The 18,963-nt window shown below is 35.3% G+C and overlaps 1 protein-coding gene across 3 annotated transcripts; it reads left to right on the forward strand.

The window, feature by feature from the left end:
* Window positions 1-1,874: 1,874 nt before the first annotated feature.
* On the forward strand, window positions 1,875-17,969 carry npy1r (neuropeptide Y receptor Y1). Of its 3 annotated transcripts, none has more exons than XR_008904716.1 (4): window positions 1,875-1,919; window positions 5,286-6,110; window positions 14,630-15,885; window positions 15,968-17,969. XR_008904716.1 is itself a non-coding variant. In XM_056731453.1 (4 exons), coding segments are annotated over exons 2-4 (1,179 nt in total). In that variant the 5' UTR covers window positions 1,875-1,919; window positions 5,286-5,348; the 3' UTR covers window positions 15,738-17,969. The 3 variants fall into 3 exon arrangements, 2 of the variants coding, with proteins under 2 accessions (XP_056587431.1, XP_056587420.1); XM_056731453.1 differs by having other exon boundaries at window positions 14,630-15,045; window positions 15,737-17,969; XM_056731442.1 differs by having other exon boundaries at window positions 14,630-17,969.
* The last annotated feature ends 994 nt before the right edge of the window (window positions 17,970-18,963 follow it).

Consider the following 18,963-nt stretch of genomic DNA (forward strand, 5'->3'; position numbering starts at 1 on the left):
TATCGTACTGTGGGCTTTATACCGAGGTATTATCATACAGTGAGATTTTGATATTGTTATGTCCCTACAATCAAATAATTTAAACCCTCACAAAACAAAACATAAAATATGGGAAATTGCTGAAATATATAACGCAACATATTAAATAATACATTTCCATATAAAACACAGTCCTTATAATTTTTAAAATATGACAAGCAGCAATTCTTTATGTATTAGTCAAGACATTGTGTTAGTGTAATGTATATTTAATTGATCAAACAATTAAATATATTTACATTAAATATCTAGGACAACAACCCAGTATCTTGCAAAACACAGGCAATACATCAGCAATCAGCTCTGCGTTAAACTTGTGTAAAAGTAAAATCAGAAACTTTAGAGCCAATGTTTTCTCTTCTAATGCACTTTAAATTTCTTCAAAACAGAGCTGAATAATTCCTTTAAGGCTAAAATTCACTTCAAGACTTTAACTCAGATTTTGCCCAGATTTTCAGTCGGACTTGTTGCAGAAAGTCTGTGGCAGTCTTTTGTTGAGTCAAATCAGCACATCTCATAGTTCCCTATCTTCTGAAAGCTGACTTTTGAATGAAATAGTGTTTTAAAATTTTGCATGGTTTACAAGAAACTTATCTAACATATCTTCATACTCTGCAGTCTTTGCCCTGATAAAGATAACATCTTCCTGAAAGAGGCTATTGTTTGCTTTACAATTGGAATTAAAAAGCTGAAGAAATAGTTACTGTAAAAGTAAATAAATAGGTTTATCCCTTTATTAATATATTACGCTAAAGACTCAACTTTAACAGATACTATAGCACTAGAGTCAAAAAACATACTTGGTCAGATAATCAGACACCGTAAAAGACAATTCAGAAGTAATGCAGACAATTCTAAACATTTAATAAAAATATTACACACAATTTTTGCAAAGCACTGTTACCATACTGTCAGTTATTGATCAGTGACATTTAAAAGAGCAAGAACTCCCTCCAGTAACACTGCAAAAATATATAATTGACATAAAAATCTACAGTATGTGTCCAAAAACTGTTCATGGACTCGGGACACCACCATACTTTTATCACATACAACTTCTGTTTCATATTTTGTCATGAAAACATAAAAAACATAAAATTTCACATTTGATTGGGTTGTCATATGCCGATACTTTATTAATAGTGCTTTTTGTTGGCAAGACATGTAAATAATTGTAATACAGGTTTTTTTTATTTTTGTAAGTTAACTGGTTCATAATTGGCTTCATGTAGTTATTTTACTGTTTGAACTTAGCTTAAAATAACTTCCCAGCTTTGTGGGCACATTCTCACTAAAAGTTCGCATTACTAAAGTACTCCACAAGGTGGCGCTACTGCACTGATATTACAGATTTCTGAATTTGCCCCCTTCAGGCTTTTTTACTAGTATTCTTATTCGAAAACCAGTCAACTACACCAACTAAACCAATGTGAATCAGAAATTATTACATTTTATAAAAAGACAACATTAAAAACACTTTTTCACCGAAAACACTTTAAAGGTGAATGAAGTGTCGAGTTTCCTGAACATGTATGGATTGTAAGTGACCCGTTTGCAACAGATTTAGTCATCTTATAAATTTCCCACGATGTCATGATGTAAATCTTTCATGTTTGGAGAGCCATGAGCTCGTGCGTATAACGTTTGAGCAAATGCTCAGTTCAGCCAGCTGTCAGATCAGCGTGAATAGAAAAGTGTCACACTGTGGTGTGGTAGTGGTCTACATCACTCATTCAGAATGATGGAGACGTGTGAGTGCAAGGGAACGCACGCGTAAGCTGACCACTCATACAAACACTTGCGCTCGCGCACACACATCCACCCATTCAGTCTTGATGGAGACGCGCCATCACGCATCTTTAGCTCGGTCCGCGCTTAAGGTAAGACAATTTTGATATTTCTTAGTATTTTAGATAAGTCAAGTTTGTCCAGTAACTCATTATTTACTATTATTTACCTGCCAAACTACTGAAACTCGGGTTTTACTGAACAGGCAGACAGGTATTCATCTTCATTCAACATTATCTAACGTTTTGGCAATTGGTAAAAATGCACGCGCTGTGTGCTACTGTAAATAGTACATGGAAAATGAACTATGATTTAGAGTAGTGTTTTGGGCGGGTTGTTTGGCATTAACTATATTTTAACTCCCAAATATAACGGTAATGGTACTGGTTTTACTACGAATAAACCCCCAAAAAGTCTCGCCGGGAAAAAGCGCAAATCAATCGCGCAATAATGCCATGGAAAAGAAGATATGGGTGGGGTGACTGTCGAACTTTGACCTGTTTACAATTCTCAATCATGCAAATAATTCAAGAGTTTTAATGTTCGTAAAGTACAATAAATGTACTTAATGCGTTGCTATCATTGGAAGAATACACAAATGGCTTTGGCGTTTATCCTTGGATGTTTCATTCTGTTCAAGCCTTAAGTTGGTGTTGTGAGGGGACATTGAGGTATTTAGATGGGAACCAATCTCTTTGTCTTATCAAGATTGTATTTCATCCCTATATAAATATTATCGTGACTTATGTGACTGAGAATTTGGCTTTTATAGTGCTCCATAAAAATTCTCTGATGCAGAAAATATCAAAGTTCATGATATGTCATAATTCAGATGGATGTCTTTTGTCATGCGAAACAATGATGAGCAACACATAGGAAAACCTATCTTTTCATATTTTATGAATGATTTAGCTGATCACAATAGAAGAATGAATTTACAGACTGGAGACGTCTACGCTATAGGTTATTTTGGAGACGTGACACATACGCATCACATGTCCTGCTAAATTTGCACTATTTGAGGTATTTATTCACCTGTAAGTAAGTAAGTAAGTCAGTAAGTAAGTAAGTAAGTAAGTAAAATGTATTTATATAGCACCTTTCACAGACAAGGAATCACAAAGAGCTTTACAACACACTCAAAGCTAACATGAGTAAAAGCACGTGTTTTACTATCTATGTTACAATGACAACTGAAATGACATGCTCAGATATTATGTAAGATTTTTCCAGCCTCTGTATTTTCTCTCACTATCTCTCTGTCAGTTGATATGTCAATGTGTTCTGCACCACTCTCTTCATCTTCCCTTTAGTTGTAATTTGGTTCCCAAGGCTCCCATGATTCTTCTCTGCTATTTGAATTTTGAATAGAATCTTGTCATTTTGACTGGTCATGTCTGTCTGTAAGCCGCAGGAAGTGATAAGAGAGTGTGTCACATTATCAGATTTTATCAGACTCATTAGGGCCTGTAAAATCCTTAGGTTTTCTCTGTGGAAGGTTTTATAGATGTCATTTATTTAAAGCTTTATTGCTTTTTTATAAAACTTGATCAATTATTGATCCTTGAAACAGGATATTTTAACAAGCAAAACAATATTGTTTTTGAAGAAATCAGCTAATATTAATGTACAATCTAGTTTGATGCAGTTTGGAATGTCACTAAATTACTAAATGTCACTAAACATGATGTGGTCAAAAACCAATGGATGTAAGTATAGTTGAGAATAGAAATACAAATCCTAAAAGCTGTTCATATGTGTTATTGGTGCTGTCTACTTATTTATAATTTTTCACAATTAAGACCTGCTTCATTTTATGTTAAGCACAGAGTGTTAACTGATTATTAACTAAAACAAACAGGCTACTTAGTTTATCCTTCCCATTCAGTGAATGCTCTCTTCTATTGAAGCAAAAGTAATAAAGATTTAAACATAGCCTAGATATGCACTGTTTATTATAAGATAAGAGGCCATTATTCACTTAGTTTATTAATTAATACAAGGTACCACTGGAACAATCAACAGCAGGGTGAATTTATCTCAATGTTTGTCATAGCATTTGCCATATGTTGCCCACCCAGAATATCAATATTAATTACCTAAGCATACTCTTAAAATAATTGTTAATGCCCTTGACACACAGATACATAGGCCTACACACATTTCTGTTTATCTTGTACGTGTGTCTGTGTGTATTTAGACAGAATATATTTTCTATCCTTTGTCAGTCATGTAAAGACGAATTAATGAGCATCTTGACATTTAAGGAGCTGGCTCAAAATCTTGTGTATTCCCTTTGTAGCCCCCTACTCTACTCTTAAGGTCACTTTGTAAGAACAGTTCTATCAGGGGAATATTCTGAACGGAGAATGTGAAACGAATGCCATTTTAGCATCAGTCTTCTGGGATTACTGGGAAATAGAAAGAGGATGAGAGAGAGAAAGATGTAAGAATCAGAGAGCTGAAAAACAGAGGCTTTTTTACCCCTGTTACCTTGACAACCTGCTTCAGACCCTGACATATAGACCACAGCTCTAGTCATTCAGTTGATTTAGGTATTTTGTAGATCAGTTATTTCCTATATCTGGGCGGTTTCCCAGACAGGGGTTATCTTGAAACAGGAGTAGGCCTTGGTTAAATTAGGATATTTAAGTCGTTTTAAAAAAATACTTTACCAAAAATCAATACTGGTGGGCATCTTGAGACAAAAAAATCACACTGATATATTTTAAGATACGTCACCTCTTAAACCTCTTAAATTTAAATTAGTCTGGGACTATGGCTTAAGTCTTGTTCGGGAGACCGGCCCAGAGTGTTTACATGTAATAAAGAACGTAAGAATATATGGGTCAGGTCTTACACTATAAAGAAAATCCTAGAATGGTAAATGTTTCTGACTTTTGCGGGATATATAAAGGAAAAACAGAACAAAACAATAGAAGCCAATGGAAAGTTCCCACTAGAAAAACTATTTGGTGTGTGTGAGCCTATAACCCATGGCTTTATTCATATTATTAGCCAGCAGCTCGGCCTGAATTTTGACATCATCATTATGAATATGCAAATAAAATGAATAGGTTGCCAAAATCGTAATTAACTTCTCAATCCCATGCACATAATGCACAAGCGCATACCCCGGCTTAATTAAATAGCTTAAGTGATGGAAAACATGATTTCTTTTAATTATAATTTGATTGCCTGATGAACGCATTTGCTGATGCATAATTATTGCATCATTAAATGTGTATTAGAGAGACTTGCCTTTTTAAAATTCCAATAGGTCCTCCATGTGTCTTAGAAATGAAAGCCAAAACTGAGGTCAATAGAAAAGATCTAACTTTGTTTGAATTACATGATATTTATTTATTAACGTCCTATGTTTATACTTTTGGTAAAATTTATTAAATTAACATATTGATGTTTTCAATTGATTTAACATTTGTTGCATGTGTCTGCAGTGTGTTGTCAAATTTAAGATAACATGATCCTGAAAAGATCGACAGGAAGGAGTCAGTGATCACATGAAGTTACATCACCCCGTACCACTAACCAATCAATCCCAGAAGAGAGGAGGTAAAACAATGCCAGACTCCGCCCTGCAACCGCAACTTCCACCAATCCCGTCTTTAAACTGTTCCTCGGGCCAATCAAATTGCTCCCTCCCTGACGACGAATGCTACAGCTACTCTTTGTTCGTTGTCATGGCGGTTGCCTACAGCGCTGTGGTACTGTTAGGTGTTGTGGGCAACTTGGCTCTCATCCTTGTCATCGCACGGCAACGCGAACTTCACAATGTAACAAACGTCCTTATTGCAAACCTCTCCGTTTCTGACTTGCTGATTTCCGTGGTGTCTCTACCGTTCACATTCATTTACACCTTCATGGACCACTGGGTGTTTGGGGCAGTCATGTGTAAACTTAACAATCTGGTCCAGTGCTGCTCCATCTCAGTGTCCATCTTTACTTTGGTTCTGATCGCCATTGAGAGACACCAGCTCATTCTGCACCCTCGTGGATGGAGACCCAGCCTGAACCACGCCTGCCTGGGCATCGGCCTCACGTGGGGACTGGCCATCCTCACTGCCACGCCCTTTTTGATGTTCACCAAGGCGACAGATGATCCATTGAAGCAGCTGCCGCCAGTGTTTCAGGAGCAGTACAGGGGAAAGGTGCTGTGTGTGGAGGAATGGCCATCTAGAGAATTTCAACTCACATACACTACAGCCATGCTGGTTCTGCAGTACATCACTCCTCTCACATTCATCTTCATCTGTTACCTGAAGGTAAGAGGAGAGTGATTGTTTGACAGTGGTGGTTTGAAATTACAGTGTGACTTTCTCAGACCAGTTTCACAAACACTTTTTTAGTTTACCTGGGAAAACAGATAGAACTGCCCCAAATGCAATAGTTAAGCTAATATTGGTCTTTTGGGAGGCTCGAGCATACAGTGTAAAAGTGACTACGCCTCACAATTGGTGCAAATGATTGTATGTGTATGCACACATTATACACAGCTATGGTTGCCGGATATTTCTGTAAAAAGATTTATGCGTTATGGCAATTTTTTTATATGATTTACTATTCGAATACAATACAATATCATTCAAATAAAGACCGTCATAGCAAAATATGTCATTCAATTGTGCAAATGTTAAAAATGGAATAGGCCTCAATATCTTTTTAACAAAACATTTCCAATGCTGTTAAAGCATATGTAAGTTTTCACTGTAAAATATTTACAATGAAATACATAACTTAAAACATGTTACATTATTTTACAATAACATGAAATGTCTTATCTATTTCAAAATGTATATTTCAAAGGTTTCTATACAGTTTGTAGTACATTTCAAACAACTATGTTTTTAAACATTGATGATAACTTAACTAGAGATGCAGCAATAATTGGTATCGGTCAGTAAAAGCTATTTTTTACATTATCGGCTATCGTCTGATTGTTTAAAAACAGCTGATGATCAGGGTCGATATATCTTGTCAATCAAAAGAGGACAGGAAAATGCAATTAATTTGTGCTCTGTGTATAGAAAATGTTAAGAAACCTCAAAAGTTTGATGTTCAATATTTACATTCAGAACATTCAACGAATGTTAAGCTTTTCTCTCTTAAAATGTGTAATAAAACAGAAAAACCCTTGAGGGGGCAAAACATGAAAAAATAATACCAACAGATAACTTTCCATGAGGGGGTAAAACAAGGAAGACCAGCTGACAAAATAATATAATCCAAAAGAGAAAAAGAACGTGTCTCCACAAATGACACAACAAGCACAAAAGACATGATACTGTCACGACTCTGTCCACAGAATTAGAAAAGACAAGAAGGACAGAATCATGACAACATTAACTACATGCACATCCATGTGGAGTCATATACATTCGGGAGTTTTTTTTGTGTAGAACTCAGAAGGTTTGGACAGGCTGTGTGTTCTGAGTGAACATGACCACCAAAGAGAGATTTAAACAATATTTTTTAATTTTTCTTATTGAATATCAATAGAAAAATACAAAGATAATATGTTGACTTAAAATGTGTAAATTAGCATGATGAAAATGAGAATATGTTTACATATAATGCGTAAAGTGTCAGCAATTTCAATATCATCAAAAATCGAAATACCAAATATAGGAAATTAAATTAATAATATTGAAATAAAAAGACAGAAAAAAGAAAAGGAAAAATACAAACATGATGGTAAGAAATTAAGTTATACATTTGCATTTAGTCATTTAGTAGACGCTTTTATCCAAAAGCGACTTAAAGAGAATTCAGGGAGCAAAAAGCAATATGTCCTATAGGTGTAATAATACAATTGGTTCTAATACAAAGTTACTTCTTTCAACAAAAGCTAGACCAATACCTGTTGAGAGACAGAGAGAGGTTTTTTCTCATTTTCTGTCAAGTATTCACAAATGAGATAGGTTTTAAGTAGTTTTTTGAATGTTGTGAGTGATGTTGTTGACCGGTCTGAGTTAGGAAGAATGTTCCACCAGGAAGAAGTTGTGAAGGAGAATGAGCTAATTATACATCAGTTACAGTACACAAATTAAAGTGATACACCGTTCTGAATATTCACAATGATAAATGTGTAAATATCTTTCCAAAATTGTTCTGTGTAATGATGAAAGGACCAAAATAAAGGAAAGACAGTTTCTGTTCCAAATCTTCAAAATGAGCATTATATCTATATCATTTTATATTTTTTCATGAGATGTTTGACAGGATAAATTTTGTTAATTAGTTTGAATGACACTTCCTTTACTTTGTTAGTGAGAAAATAACACTTCCATAACTATACAGCAAATGAGATTTAAACATTCAAAGAGCAGGAAGATTAGGAGAATAAGTAATATTCTGCAAAGGGTACCAAAATAGTAGCAGTAATAATAAAGAAAAAGAGAAAAGGGAATGACAAAGGATTGAAGGAAGAAAAAGAATGGTTTAAGTAAAGAGGAAGATTCATGTTCACATTCACAAGCTAAAGCTTCACATTAATGTGTGTAATATGGAGATTATAATGCTAATAAAGCTGTACAAATTTAAATGAGCCTGTGGGGTGACAGAATGAGCATTCTGTCGTCACTGTGATGATAGCTCATTGTTGGCAAGTGCTGCGGATCGCTTTCAACTGAAATGACCGAGTTCTGTTGAGGATGCTTGTCACTTTTACACGTAATTATCCACGATCAGTCACAAACTGGAACATCACCCACACACAGATCCATACACATCTCACTTTCCCTCCTTCACCCGTCATGGTTTTCACCCCTTCATGCACTTTTTCAGCAGACTTGGTTCCAAAAACAATTTCCTAGACGCATTCTTCAGCTAAGAATTATGTATCATGAACCAAAACTAAAGCTTAAATTTAGGACAACATAAGAAACTTTCATTTGAAGCATCCCTGACACAAAGAAAATATATTTCCCTATGTATAAAAGGTCAATATTTAAAACAATACTGCAACAAATCAAAATATTAAATAATGCATAAAGAATGGCTGCTTTTTATATGTTGACGCTTGTTTTTTTATATGTAGGCACTTTTATTTCAACATATTTAAATGTATTTTCTCATGTATTGAATTAGATACTTTTTATTTTTCCATACTTATTCCATATTTACAGTCCTGCTCACCATTATTGGCACCCTTGGTAAACATGAGCAAAGAAGGCTGTAAAAATAAGTCTGCAATGTTTCTCCTTTCGATCTTTTATTAATAAACATCTACAATATCCCAACATTTCATTCAAGGAAAACAATTTGAAATGGGGGGAATATCATATTGAGAATAAAAAAAATCATCCATATATGTTGGCCACGATTATTGGCATATTTTACTGTGGACATGGGGCATTCTTTAATCCCTGTGTGCACCAAACCTATCTTGTGATATTGCAGCCAAAAAAACTATTTTTCATTCCATGTGGCCATAGACCCCAGTCCTGGTTGAAGTTACAGTATGGCAGAGTAATATGGTGCAGTTTATTTTTGCATAAGAGCAGAAGATTGGTTTCTTGATAAGTGTCCCAAACAACTTGTGGTGATGGAGGTGCAGTTTTCCTTTATTTTTATTAAATGCTGTCAAGCTGATTTTCAACATCTCCAGTCCATTATAACTTCTTGATCATTGCCCTGATGTTGGAAATTACATTGTTTATCATTTTAACTATTTGCTTAAAGCTATTTTGTATTTTGTGTAGCTCGACAGAACTATATTTCACATCATAACTTTATTATTTGGTTTTATCCATTGTGATAAATGATTAAGGTTGGTTGGGCTTTGTTTTCCTAATATTTATTCTCCTGTGCAACTAGAAGTCATAACTGGACAACGTCATGTTTCTAGTCCCCTTGGTGAGCAAAGAAAATGTAAATATCAATGGGAATATACTTGGGAGGCATTTTACTCATTTTAGGGGTGCCAGTAATTGTGGCCAGGGTGTATTAGAGAAGAAGAAAATTATTATATTACCCCTCCTTCAAATTGTTTTACTTTAATGAAATGTCAGAATATTGTATATTTTTTAAATTGTTGTTTTAAAAATGTTGTTGCAAACTACATGCAATAAGTTTAAGACTGTATGGACACCAGGGCTGTCAAAATATCAGAATTGTACTACATGATAATCGTGGTCAGAATAAAGATAGAATTGCAGTATCAATTAAAATAATAAAACAACTATAAATATGCAGTTAAATTATTTTATTTTCTATTTTTGGCCAATGAATCATGCATAAAATGCAAGTGTAGAGAATTGTTCATTATCAGTAATCACGGTTATTGACAATAGTTGTATATTGTAACATCGCCAAAAGTTCAGGATTTGGCTGTGAGATGTCCGAGCTCAGAGTTGTAGCTAGTGAAAAGTTTGGGAATTGTGTGTGTTCTTGTGGTGTCATCGGCCAGGCAAAATTTTCTATGACTTTCCAGACTTCAAAGTGATATAATGCATGACAATGCTGGGTTGTTTAAACCCATTGTTGGGTCAAATATAAACCATTTTCTGAGTAATTTTAACCCAATGTCTGGGTTTGTCACTTTTTGACACAACTCTTGTTTGAAAATAACCCAGATTTTGGTATTTATGATTCAGATGAAAACCCAACCGAGTGCCCATGAGTAAAGACGGCAGATTTCAGATTGTGTACTTGCAGGGGAGCAACTGCCATTAAGATGAATGGGAATGCTAATGGATTTCTTCAGGTATAATAGACCTCCTTGATGGAGTCCAACTTAATTACTTCACTCACAAAACATTGAGTTCGGCAGTTGCTGTTGACCTCTTTTGCTATTTCCATGTTCAGAGTAACTGCAATCTCTCAGAATGGTGGGTTCATGAGCAGCACAGTTCTTTACCAGAAATGTGACTGATTAATATGTACTTAAAGACCTTGAGCTTCCACAAAGCTCATAATTTGTGTCTTCTACACCATCACTAAAAAAATAATCAATGGAGAAAATGACAGGGGTTTAACCTATTTTATCCTTCCGTTTCCGTTCATTGTAGCACAGCTGAAGCATGAGAGGTTCAGAGATGACGTCTTTTTGTAAAGGCTAATCTCGGTCCCCTCGAAGGAAAGCCTATCCATTTTTCTCATAGCCTTGTGGAAGATTGCAAAAAATAAGCTTGGTGATTAGCAAAGGTTTATTATGATGTTTACACGTTTTGTCTATCAAGATAATCTTTACAAACGAATACAACATTTGTTACTTTTGAAGCCGAAATGCAATTGGCAGAGGTACTAAGCTAACACGATGCTGTAAACAGATTACATTTAAGAGCGCTCGATATCAACGTCACCATCACCAAGCCTCCGACAACTCTTGCGAACTTTAATAAAAATGTGTTCCCTGTTAAGTAATTTCTCTGTGAATGAAACAGCATCTACGTTTTGAGGGATTTGTGCATATTGCATTATTTCAGAGCTTTATACTGTATGTTCTATGATGTCTGATGAAAAGTAGTCACTTTTAGCAACTTGTTAGCAGCTGCTGTTTTTAAGCGTTCAAAAATCCCAAGTGGCTGATAATTGGTGTGTTTTATGTCATAGAATAAAACTTGAAAATATTTAGAGGTTTTGTTTACCACGGACCGTATTTTGGACCATTTACCAAAAACCCATAGACTTTGGAGTGATGAAACCCTAAGTCCTAAAATACTAACTTGCTTCCGGGTTTTGCATACAAAAATACGTCATCTCTGAGCCTCCCTATTCAGTCAGATTTTTAGATGCTGCTGTCATCCAGCCATCCCTCGGTCCAATACAGAATATGACGTCAACAGAGATTCTGAATGTCCAGTCAGGGCAGAAGCTGTCAGATTGCATCAGATCAGTTTCTCTCTTTATGAGTCCTAATAATTGAAGGACTTTTGTATGCTCTACTATTTATGAAATCGGACCAGAATCACATTTATTCAACAAATTAAACAAACAATGTTTCCAAAGACAAGCTTTGAAGAAAAAAATTTAGACGCACACAAATCACAAGCCATACCATGTACTTATTCATTATCCTGTGGATTTTGGGTGAGACTGGCTTTCAAATGTGAGCTTGAAGTAAATCATGATCAACAGACAAACACGTATCTTAGTCTCTCTCTCTCTCTTTCTCTCTCTGTCTTTCTGCCTACGGGTTTTGTGTCATGCAGTTATTTCAGGTCATAGGACTGTGTGCCAGCTCTGTCATTCATCAAATAAAAAGAGAATGCAAAAATGAGAGGAGGAAAGCAGAAAAAAGAACAAAAATTGAGGAGAGAAAAAGGGGCAGAGAAAGTCAGGAGAAAGATTGTTTGCCAAAGACTGATATAAATGATGAACTCATTTATCTAGTTCAGCTTAACATGTGGTGGGTTGGGCTTGCTTTAAGAAAAACAAAATATATATCATTGTTTTTAAAATGCACATGTTACAGAAGCACAAGACTTGGTTGAGAATAATATAATGACTTTCAGGGATGGTTGACTTTTTAAAAGGAATCTCTACACCGTAAAATCTAAAAGATGCCTTAAATTTGTAAGTAGTATGTTTTTGTTCAAGCTGTATTACTTCTGCTAAACTGAAAAAAAAATTTGGTCACACTTCAGGATAGGGGGAAATTCTCGCTATTAACAAACCATTCACTACAACTTTTCCCCAATAAACTCTTAATTTGTTTCTTATTTACAGTTAGTAATGCAGTTGTTAGGTTTAGGTATTGGGTAGGATCAGGGATGTAGAGTATGGTCATGCAGAATATGTGCTTTCTAAGTAGTAATAAATAGCCAATTTGCCAATTATAAGGCATGCTAATAACACCTAGTTACTAGTGAGAATTTCCCCTATACTAAAGTGTTAACAAAAAATCTATAGCATAACTTTCCATCATTATGCTTTTCCATTTATTCTGGTTTCTTTAAGAGTCTCATCAAAGAAAGCACTAACCATTTTCTTTGCTGTGATTTTAAGAGTCTCAAACATCCATGCTTAATATGCATATTGAAGCACATTAACATTCCATGACCGCTGTGATATTGTAACACCAGCCTGTATTGTGCATAAATCACGCAGCACTGAGTTTGTGGCTCTAAAAGATGTTGCCATTTGTGTTCAGTTTGTCAGGTCGTGTTGACTCAATGATGAAGAAGACACAGAGCTTGCAAACATACGCACACATCATGTGAAATGTCAGGGAACCTTTCTTCCAGTGTGTTTTTAACGATGGTTTGCCCTCAGGTCAGTTATCATTTCTGAGCTCCGGAGAGTGTCACAGGGTTGTTTATTTAGTCGTTGTTGGTTGAGGGGGTGGATTGCATGACACAAGGGCCTAGGACGTCCGTCTGAAAGAGCTAAACTACATTATAACAATTACATTGCAAAGTTATATACAGAAGAAAACATTGTGTTAACAAATTGATCAACCAGTGACTATGTTTACATTCGCACCAATAATGTGATTATTTCCTCTAATCAGAGTAATGTCTTAATTGCAGTTAAATGTTTACATGACAAGAAGACCTCTTTGCTCCCGTTTACATTAAAGTTTTATTAGTCTTATTATTTTCTATATACACAGCACAAACGATGATCTCACATAGAGTAGGTGTGTGTTACTGGCTACCGTTTTAATAAATAAGCGACAAGTGCAAAACACCGCTATGTGGGCGTATTTTATGTTTTTTTTTTATGGTCATCTGCTAAATGACTAAATGTAAATGGTTATTCAGCGCCATAGTGAATCTAGAAATATGATGGGAAATGCCTTCACAACGGTGGTGTATGCTGTCATTACGTTCGCGATATTTCTGAATGAAGAAAAGGATCAAAGACTGCTGACAGCGAGCGGTGTTGACGGTAAAACTTCATTCAATTTGCGCTTAAGATGCGAGACAGAAGCCCATGCGCACCTTGGCAGAGCATCACAAATGCGATTAAGGTATTTACGTTAATCATATTGTGTACAGTAAAATAGGCCTCACTTTGATTTTGCTTACTGCGATTATGAGCTTAGTCACATTATGTAGATCGAATGAATACGTTAACATGGGGTAATGTGTATACCAGTATTGCCAAAATCCTATTATAATCGCATTATGATGGTGCACGTAAACGTAGTCACTGTGACCTCCTTGATAATATGATGAAATCATAATGACCACGTTTACATGGACGTCAGTAATTATTTGCTTTATTCTAAGTACGTTAATATTACAATTAAGGCGTTAACATGAGTTGCTTTAAGACTATACCTTTCATTTTCTCGTTTTACATGTCACACTACATAGTTTGATTAATGGCATACGTCATTACGTCCTAGCGACATCGTTCCCTCCATAATTTCATGTAGCCTATCAACAAACAGTTCGTCTTTGCCATGGTACCACATACAGTTTTTGGTGGTTCATTGGCATCTTTCTTGTTTCCCGGTCGGACCAAAAATGTGATTTCTTGCTTGAAGCCATGATGTTTACTGTAAAACGATAAGGCTTTCCAATGGCGTGTGTGTAACCTGTCGCAAAATGCCTCGAAAGTTCCTACATGCCGGTAATTGTGCAATTAAGGTGTGTACATGTCCATTCAACACTACAACAATGCGACTAAAATAGGTTCTCCACCCATCTTAATTCGATTTGTGTTTGAGTTTAGACGGATTAAGCTAATCAAAAAACTCTGTTTACATGGTCCATTCTTAATCAGAGTACTGTCTTAATCGTGTTAATATCGGATTATTGTTGTCCATGTCAACGTGTCTTTGAAAAATGTTTCTTTGTTTATCTGTTTCTATCTTGAATTGCTCTCACAGATCTACAGCCGCCTGCAGCAGCGGAATAACATGATGGACAGAATGCGTGAAAACAAATACCGCAGCATCGAGAATAAGCGGATAAATATCATGCTGTTTTCCATCGTCGTGGCATTTGCTGTTTGCTGGCTCCCGTTGTATGTCTTCAACGCCATTACTGACTGGAACCATGAAATTGCTATGAACTGCACGCACAATCTGATGTTCTCGCTGTGTCACTTGACCGCAATGTGCTCGGTCTGCATAAACCCTGTGTTCTACGGCTTCCTGAACCGCAACTTCCAGCGTGATCTACGGGCCTTCCGAATCTGCAAGATGGGGTCAGCACCGGAGAACGAATATGACATGGTTGCCATGTCCACAATACATACGGATGTGTCCAGGATGTCACTGAAAATCAGTAGCCTGGATTTCTAGTAGGTTTAAAACTGACACAGTGGTTCTGGAAAATGAGAATGGGAAATGTTTCAGATTTGTTTTATAAAGAAAAGTGTGCGTTTACAGTAAGAAGGATTGTTCGTTTCTTGGCTGCATTCCAAACATAACAATCGCTGTCAGCATTGTTCAAGTCCTTTTTTACGACGTGTGTTCACCGAGGTCATGGATGCAAGTTGAGTAAATTATGTGCAACCATCAAGAAATGGCTAGTTTTGTATTAGAGTAATGTATCATAAAATTGTACATAGAAGGTCAGGAGAGAATGCGGAGTTCATTTCTTGCAAACATCCAATGTCTTGCGTCAATGATACGAAGACAAAAAATCTGAGTTTTGAGAACAGCTGTATTCACTGTTAGTTCACTTCAATGATGAGTAAAAATAAAGAAATGAAGAAGGTACATTGAAAGCCCAAAAGTTCACTAATTCGAAAATGGATTTAAATACAAGCTTCAGATGTGTTTTTCCCTACAGGGGAGACTCTAAGCCAGACCATTTTCATGTTCTGAATTAGATTTGTTTTTTGTGTTGAGTTGTTGAAACCAAACTGAATTGATTTTTTTTACACTTAAAATTGAATGAAACGGTGCACAGAAGATCTCGAATTTGAGAAAATTTAAGTTTGTGTTATACTTTGAAAGCATTTATTGCATGATTTCATTTTTGTTTAGGTTTTGTGGTGTGTAACACAGTTCTGTTGCTGGACCTGAGATCACACTTTCATTTATTTAGAAGACACTTTTATAAAAAGCAATTCACAAATGAATCTTGAATTGCTGCAATAAAAACTGCATGACCTAAGGCTGACCTAGAGATGAAAGTAAGGACAGAGTTTTCTTTCTTCGTAAAATCACAGAAATATGCACAAGAGATTTGCTTGTATGTCTCTTTGAAATTGCAAGGAATCCTGCTTTTCAGGTGGTTTGAAAAGATCACTCCACCAGTGAAGAACAGGGAAAGTTCAGGAGGGGTTGCAGTGATCCGAGAACAAGAAGCTAGATCGGGAGTCGTGGTATGCTTGGATTGGAAAGGTTTGATGTTTTATGACCCGGGGCGACTGTGTGTGTGACACTGCTCTCCTTCATAACACAATTGAAGATGTAGACGGACACATCAGAATGAGGACAAATCATCATAAGGCAGCTTTTGTGCGTTTGAATACATGTCACCCACTCCATATTAGACACAGACAACAAGTAGAATGTGTGAATAGTTTTACTTATGTCTGCATTTATAATGCATAAAGAATGTAGTTACTTGAATATAGTTTGTTATAAAGACAGCTGTTAGGTACTATTGCTGATTGACAAACTATCAATGTATTTTTTTAATTTTTTCATTCATGATTTTGACAATGGTTTTGTTGATGTGGTGTAATGCCTTTGTGGTTTGTTTTATGGTCACCGTGGTCACTGAACTCTGAAATGAAACTGTAGTAGCACCTTATTTTGTCCCAACTTGTACTTGTACTTGTCTTACGACCATTCTGAAGAACTGAAGTGTTATTTATAAAAGGGTTCATTGATGTTACTCGGGGTGTCACCGTTTTAAAGAATGTTATTTGAAACTTATGTGGAAACAGGTTTGTCCGAAAACAATAAATGTAAATGATTAATTAAATAATTGTAGTTTTTATTCTAATTATTCAAAATTATTCTTTTTAATTTTAATTTGAGTATATGCAAAGGTCAAAAGAGTTTAGGGTGGGGTACAGATATTTTTATGTGTTAAAAGACAAGCAAAAAAAATAATTTCATTAAATAGTTTATACAACATACAGTAGGTTTCATAAGAAAAATGGAATTTGTTCAAATAATGTTTCAGTCATGTTACACCAAGTGTGAACGGGTCTGTTTGCGCTATAGATTGCCATGTGTTGTTGTTTGGATTTGCTAACATCAATTTACTCCTACACTAATAAAAAAGCTACAAGTTTGATATGAAACAGACACAGATTTCGAAGCAATGTGTGGTAGAGACCACTTTATGTTTTGTTTAAAGAACATCTTTACGACTCAAACAACATTTCCATACATGGAACAAACCACAGTACTGTGAAAATTAATCAGGATTTCCTTTAAAAAAATGCTGGGGGTTTTCCAAACAATGGCATGAATAGATGCTTTTTGCCCGCTGTTTTTGGTAATTCCATAGTGACTCATGAATTGTGAATCAAATCTCTGAATCAGATCTCTGTGTTTTGTAGGATCCCTTCATAAAATAATTTGATTTGATCATTATAGGACATATAACAGCAAAGAATGTTTGGAAATCTATTGAACTTTCATACTATACATTTAAGTATAAGATATAAATAAACAGTTTGATGCATCTAATGTGCCTAAGAATTTTGTACAGTGAGTGATGTACATAACTATGCGTGTTTAACATGTTTCATTTTATTTTCCAGAATATTTTTGTTATTTTGCATGATTTTTTTGCAATTGCAAACTGCTAAGCCGTTTTGATTCTAGAGTTCAATACGAACAAGATGACACAGTTTCCTGATACAAACAAGTATGCAAAATACACTCTCGTTGACTTTCAGAGTGAGAGCTCCCGATGAGAGACAAAAATGTGGTAACAAAAACAACACCGTAAATACATGCAAAAGATTTATGTTTTTATTTGGAAGTGCATGAATGTTGACTCTTGGAAACAGAGATGACATTCAAGAGGGAATAGTGGGCTGGGAAAACACAGAAGAAAAGTAATAAAATATGTATTTTCAGAACGTGCTGTTCTCATTCTGAATATTCAAACAGCCTTTTATCCATATACTTGTAATGTTTGAATGTTTGGAAAGAAATAATATGTTTATATATGTTTTTCTACATTAATGGTGCATTTTACTGTCAGTTTGGAGATCCTACAGTGATATGTCCTAATGTTAATATTGTTCCTATCTGTGAAATCTATAGCGATTGTTCATCTTTTGACATTGTGTTTTTTGTTATGTTCGAAGATACAAGTCTAATAAAGACCTTCAAACCATCAGTTTCCTTAAGCGCAATCTTGTATTCTCTCTTACTCTGCGATTGTTATGGCCTGACATCTAATGACTTTTCTTTGTAAAAAATGTAATGTTAAAAATAGCTCTTATAGGTATTTACATCAACTTTGCCTCTCTAGGTTATCAGAATCTCTAAGATGTTTCATTGGAGAGAAGAGAATGCAAAGACACAGCACTTGAGGGGTGTTTAACACAAACACACCTTTAAAAGCCTGAATGATTGATAGCAGTTCTTTATTTACGGAACAATAGACATCAATGTTAGGTAAGAGTAAAAATTATCGTAGAATTCACTGCTAAAATGTGGAGAGACCAGAACATACCTAAGAGTCTTGGCCACAAAAAAATATAATAAACATTTGTTAGTTCATGTTAGCTTATGTGGTAAGTAATGTTAACAAATACAACCTTATTGTGAATACAGTATACGAGCTTTGATTGTTTATCATGAATTGAGTCATTTTTTTATTTAGAAACTGATATTAAAGACAATTATTTTCACAGTTAGTGTACATTTTATGGAAAAAATGCTATAATACCAAATTTCATAATTTATTATCCCTGCTTACTGTAGTAAAATAGGTATATTTGCTGTAAAGCTGCTTGCACAAGTATAAAAATAACCAGAGACTCATTTGAATTGAACAAATGGAGCAAATTGTCACATTTAAATCTGACATGAAACAGACTGTTGTAACATGTATGTGTGTGTATTCTTCGTGTTTTGAGTTCTCTTTCAGTTTGACCTAGTTTCTGTATCGTTCATTGATCATTGTGTTCGCCCCGATTTGCTCATTAGTTCCCTTTGTTTACCATTTGTATTTAACCCTATGTTCTCATCTGTTCTCTGTATTGTTCTTGTGTAAGCGTTGTGTGTGTAGTGCT

The sequence above is a fragment of the Triplophysa dalaica genome, chromosome 2 (genome assembly GCF_015846415.1).
Source record: "Triplophysa dalaica isolate WHDGS20190420 chromosome 2, ASM1584641v1, whole genome shotgun sequence".
Classification (NCBI taxonomy): domain Eukaryota; kingdom Metazoa; phylum Chordata; class Actinopteri; order Cypriniformes; family Nemacheilidae; genus Triplophysa; species Triplophysa dalaica.